The sequence below is a fragment of the Nannospalax galili genome, unplaced genomic scaffold, assembly GCF_000622305.1.
Source record: "Nannospalax galili isolate Female #2095 unplaced genomic scaffold, S.galili_v1.0 scaffold89, whole genome shotgun sequence".
NCBI classification, from domain to species: Eukaryota; Metazoa; Chordata; class Mammalia; order Rodentia; family Spalacidae; genus Nannospalax; species Nannospalax galili.
The window spans coordinates 242,819-247,851 of record NW_008359211.1 but is presented as its reverse complement, the minus strand read 5'-3'; the positions used below and the strand labels follow the sequence as shown (position 1 = coordinate 247,851).

Genomic DNA, 5,033 nt, shown 5'->3' with positions numbered 1-5,033 from the left:
TGGTCTTTTTGAGACAGGGTCTCCCTGTAGCCCCAGCTGTCCTGGAACTCACTATGTAGACCAGGCTGGCCTTGAACTCACAGAGATCCACCTGCCTCTGCCTCCCGAGTGCTGGGATTAAAGGTGTGCACCACCACGCCTGGCTAATAAATTTTAAAAGGCTGGTCAAGTGCATTAGTGAGAAGGGGAGAAAGTGTAGAACAAGGAATTCAATTTGTAAATAATTGAGATAACTCATGACCTTCAGACCAGCCCCTATATTTCTATTCGCTAAACCCAGGAACTCTATCTTCCAGTATAATCTATTTCAGAAAATACCAAGTTCATTGCCAAAAAGAGATTTAGTCTCATGGAAGTTAAGTAATTCTTTACCTTGTAGGAATTTCTTGAGGACAAAGCCACCATAAACACTTCCTACAGAAGCAACTGAAAAAAAGAAAACAAATATCATAAGTAAGACAATTAAATGGATTTTTTTTTTGGTCTTTTTGAGACAGGGTCTCCCTGTAGTCCCAGCTGTCCTGGAACTCATTATGTAGACCAGGCTGGCCTTGAACTCACTGAGATCCACCTGCCTCTGCCTTCCAAGTGCTGGGACTACAGGCGTGCGCTACCACACCCGGCTTATTTTTAAAAATTTAATGAGTCTGAAAATGTTGCACTTATTTTATTTATTTTTGAGTCAGGGTCTCCCTGTAGCCCCAGTTGGCCTGGACCAGGCTGGCCTTGATCTCACAAAAATCCACCTGCTTCTACCTCCCAAGGGCTGGCATTAAAGACATGCACCATTAGTGCCCAGCAAAATATTGCTTTTAGATACAGAAAGTTAAAAGGAGACCTTGTTAGTGAGTTCATTAAAAAATGAAAGGATGTCTGGAGTGGTGGTGCATGCCTGCAGTCCCAGCACTTGGGAGGCAAAGGCAAGTGGATCTCTGTTGAGTTCAAGGCCAGCCTGGTGTACATACTAAGTTCTAGGCCAGCTGGGGCTTCACAGAGACCCTGTCTCAAAAAAAAAAAAAAAAGAAAAAAAATTAAAGGACAAAAGAAGTTCTATAAGGTACAATGGCTCTTTGGGGGGCAGAATAACTTCTTTTCAGCACCCTTAACCAACACCAGGCCTTCTCCTTCAGATGCTACTGGACTTGAAGGAACAGAACTAGGGGAAAACTGCAAACTGCTGCTAAACATCAGAGTATATGAGGCAAGTACCTCATGTTTCAGTGTAAGAGTCAATCAAAATGTTGGCCCTTCTTTGAGTCAATTTTACTCTGAAACAGAAGACATTTTACCAGACAATCAGGAAGGAAGCTTTGTACCTAGATTTCTAAATATCAAAGCAGGACTTAGAGGGTGAAGAAGGAAGCAGGTGTTTAAGAGGGGAAAGGTGAGAGCTATTTGGGGGCCCTTTTCTTTTCCAACCTGGATATGTCCTTCCCTAGAGAGATGTGACCCCCATAGTTAAGAATGACTGCCATGTGTCTACATCACAAAGACTGTGTATTCTGAAGACACAGAAAGGACACCAAGAACTAGAGAGAGGACAAATGCATGCTGCCCAATACAGTAGCAAGCAGCCATTTACATTTAGCTAAAGTGGAATTCCTCAGCCATGCAGTCAGCAGCCATGAGTGGCTATGGTGAGTATATTAAATAGCACAGACACATATTTCCACAATCAGAAAAGTTTGTGTTGGAGAGTAATACTCTAGATTTCCAGATGTTAGATGATTCTTGACAAATGACAGATGTAGCAAAAGGCCCAAGTAGCATAGAACTTTTAACAAAAGACAGCCTTTTATTTTTTAATGTACATATGTGAATGCCTGCATGTATGTATGTGTACCACATGTGTGCCTCATGCCTGCAGAAGCCAGAAGAGGGCACCAGATCCCCTGAACTGGAGTTACAGATGGCTGTGAACCATGATGTGGATACTGAAACTGAACCTGGATCCTCTGGAAGTCACATTGTTTTCTTTAATATCCTTTATTATTTTTGCTGGCTGGTTGTTTTTTGTATATCGGTTTGTTTGCTGGAAATAGGGTTTCACTTGGTAGCCCAGGACGACCTAGACCTCACTATGTAGCTCACATTGGTCTAGAACTCATGAAAATCACTGAGTGTGGTGGCACATTCCCCTAATCCTAACACTCGGGAGGCACAGGCAGGTGGATCTCTGTGAGTTCAAGGAGAGCTTGGTCTACATAGTGAATCCAGGTCAGCTATGGCTACAAGGAGATGCTGTCTCAGATATTTTATAAAAAAAAAAAAAAAAAAAAAAAAAAAAAAAAAAAAAAAAACCCTCATGGAAATCATCCTGTCTCAGCCTCCCAAGTGGTGAGATTACACATATAAGCCACCATGGTTGCCTATCCTTTCTTAGTTTTAGTAAGTACACATCAATGATTGTTGAAATCTGGTCATTTCTGAGGAATGTGCTCAGAAAGAACAAGAACTCCACCTGCTCCACACCCTGTCCAGCCTGTACTGTGTCTAGAGGGAAAGAACAAAGTCCCTCCTTTAGGGGCAAGTACAAGAAGAGTAGAGTTTCTTTAAATACTATTTTTACATTACCCCTCAAATTCTCTATACAGAGGACAGAAGACAGTAAAAGGGAGGGAGTGCTGTAACATACAGATTTTCCAAATATGATTGTTTCCCAGTCCACAATGACAAATTAAAGGTCCTGAGATCTGAAATAAATCCATTTTAGGCCAGGCTGGTGCACACCTTTAATCCCAGCACTCGGGAGGCAGAGGCAGGCAGATCTCTGTGAGTTCAAGGTCAGCCTGGTCTACATAGTGAGTTCCAGGACAGCTGGGGCTACAGGGAGACCCCGTCTCAAAAAGACCAAAAAAAAAAGAAATCCATTTTATTTTAACCTGTATTTTCCAAATGTAGATGACTACATTAACCCCTTTCTCATAACTCTAATACAAATACCCTACCGTACACATTTTGGGAAACATTGCAGTAAATAATTTTTTTTGAGACAGGGTCTTGATATGTAGCTTAGGCTAGCCTTGAGTTCACAATCATTCTGTCTCAACCTTCCAAGTACTGGGATTATACGCACACTCCACAATGCCAAACTACAATAAATAATCTTATTTGTTAAAGCCGTCAGCAATCATTTGAAAGAATAAAACTATACAGTTATCCCTTGGCTTTTCATAGATGGATCTATCCACCCACATAATAAATTTTGCTAGTCTGGATCAGTGGTTAGTGGTACCCGCCTGTAACCCCAGCTACCCAGGAGAAGAAAGCAGCAGGATGGTTTGAGTTAAGAATTTGAGGCCAGGGGAGCAAGCCAGTAAGCAGCATTCCTCAATGATCTGTGCTCCAGGTTCCTGCCCTGAGTTCCTGCTTTTGGTTCCCTCAGTGATGAAGTGTGACCTGGGAGATGTAAGATAAAATAAACCCTTTCCTCCCCAAGTTGATTTTGGCCAGTGTTTTTTGTTTGTTTGTTTGTTTTTTGTTTTTTTAATCACAGCAACAGAAAGTAAGATACTCATCAAGACTGGAAGATCCTTGGGCTGGAGAGATGGCTCAGAGGTTAAGAGTACTGGCTGCTCTTGCAGAGGACCTGGGTTCAGTTCTCAGCACCCATGTGGAGGCCAACAACTAACCACAACTCCAGTTCCAGGGGATCTGATGCCCTCTTCTGGCCCCCACAGGCATTGCATGATAGGGTGCACTTACATACACACAGACAAAACATTCATACACATAAAATTAAAATAATTTTTTAAAAGACTGAAAGATCCAGTCATTCCAAGAACAAAGATCTAAACATACTGATACTGAAGAAAAAAGAGGAAGCTTCCTCAACAAAAAGGGTTCAAAGAAAAGCTTTAGCAAACTACCCAGAAAATAGAAAACATGAAAAATAGGGCAGAACAGATTTTAGGGGGAAAAAAAGTTCAGCAAATCCAGTATCTAAATAATAGAAGTTGCAGTAAAAGAAGAAACATAAACAAAAAAATTCCACACCCAAAGGACCTGAGTTAAAGACTGAAAAGGCCCACTGAGCACTGAACACAATGGATGAAAAGTGACCCACAGCAGTCACATCACAGTAAATTTTCAGAACAATGAGGATCAGAAACTACTGATGCTCACAAATCATGCACTCTCTTCTTCTGAGCACACAATTAGACTACACTTTATAAGCTTCCTTGCAAATGCAGAGCAATTATGGCAATAAGACCAAGTCCAGGCTAAGGGAACAGGAGCAGAAGTAATACCCCTAATTTACAACTCTGTTTCATAAAAATATTTGATTTAGGGGCTGGAGAGATGGCCCAGTGGTTAAGAGTACTAACTGCTCTTGCAGAGGACCAGGTTCAACTCCCAGCACCCACATGGTGGATACAAACCATCTTAATTCCAGTTCCAGGGGAACCCAAAGCCCTCTTCTGACCTCTGTGGCACTGCACGGCATGGGTGCACTCACATACATGCAGGCAACACATTCATACACATAAAATAAAAATAAAATATTTCATAAAAATATTTGATTTATGCAGGACGTGGTGGCGCATGCCTTTAATCCCAGTACTCGGGAGACAGAGGCAGGTGGATCTCTGTGAGTTCAAGGCCAGCCTGGTCTACATAGTGAGTTCCAGGACAGCTGGGGCTACAGGAAGACCCTGTCTCAAAAAGACAAAAAAGACCAAAAAAATTTTTTTTTACTTATAAACCTTGTTCTCTTTCTCCATCCTTAGCTCAATGGAAAGATCATAGAGGACCTAGGGGAGCACGAAGCCACAAGACTGAAATAGCTTGATCCTGCATGAAACAAAATATGTCCCCACATGTATACACACTCACCTGATAGTGAAATAAAGGAAAAAAACCCCACACATTTTATGTAAGTCACTAAGACTTCAGAGTTTATGTTACAACTAACATAGTACAAAGATAAAGAGAAAAATCCTATGTTTACAGGGTTATAAGAAAAACAAACTATATACAGAAAAGATGTCAGAATTTTCTTTTTTTTTAATTTTTAAAAATGTATTATTATT

At 41.1% G+C, this 5,033-nt stretch overlaps 1 protein-coding gene across 15 annotated transcripts in view; it reads right to left on the bottom strand.

Moving 5' to 3' along the window:
* LOC103725603 (RNA-binding protein 14) overlaps nt 1–5,033 on the bottom strand; it is a 225,448-nt gene that overhangs the window by 97,560 nt on the left and 122,855 nt on the right. For 13 of the 15 annotated variants that reach the window (XM_029558536.1, XM_029558537.1, XM_029558539.1 and 10 more), the window contains one exon: nt 373–426. The exons of the other annotated variants lie outside the window; for them this stretch is intronic. In XM_029558536.1, the coding sequence (XP_029414396.1) occupies nt 373–426 (54 nt within the window). The remainder of the gene's footprint in view (nt 1–372; nt 427–5,033) is intronic. 15 annotated transcript variants of the gene reach the window in all.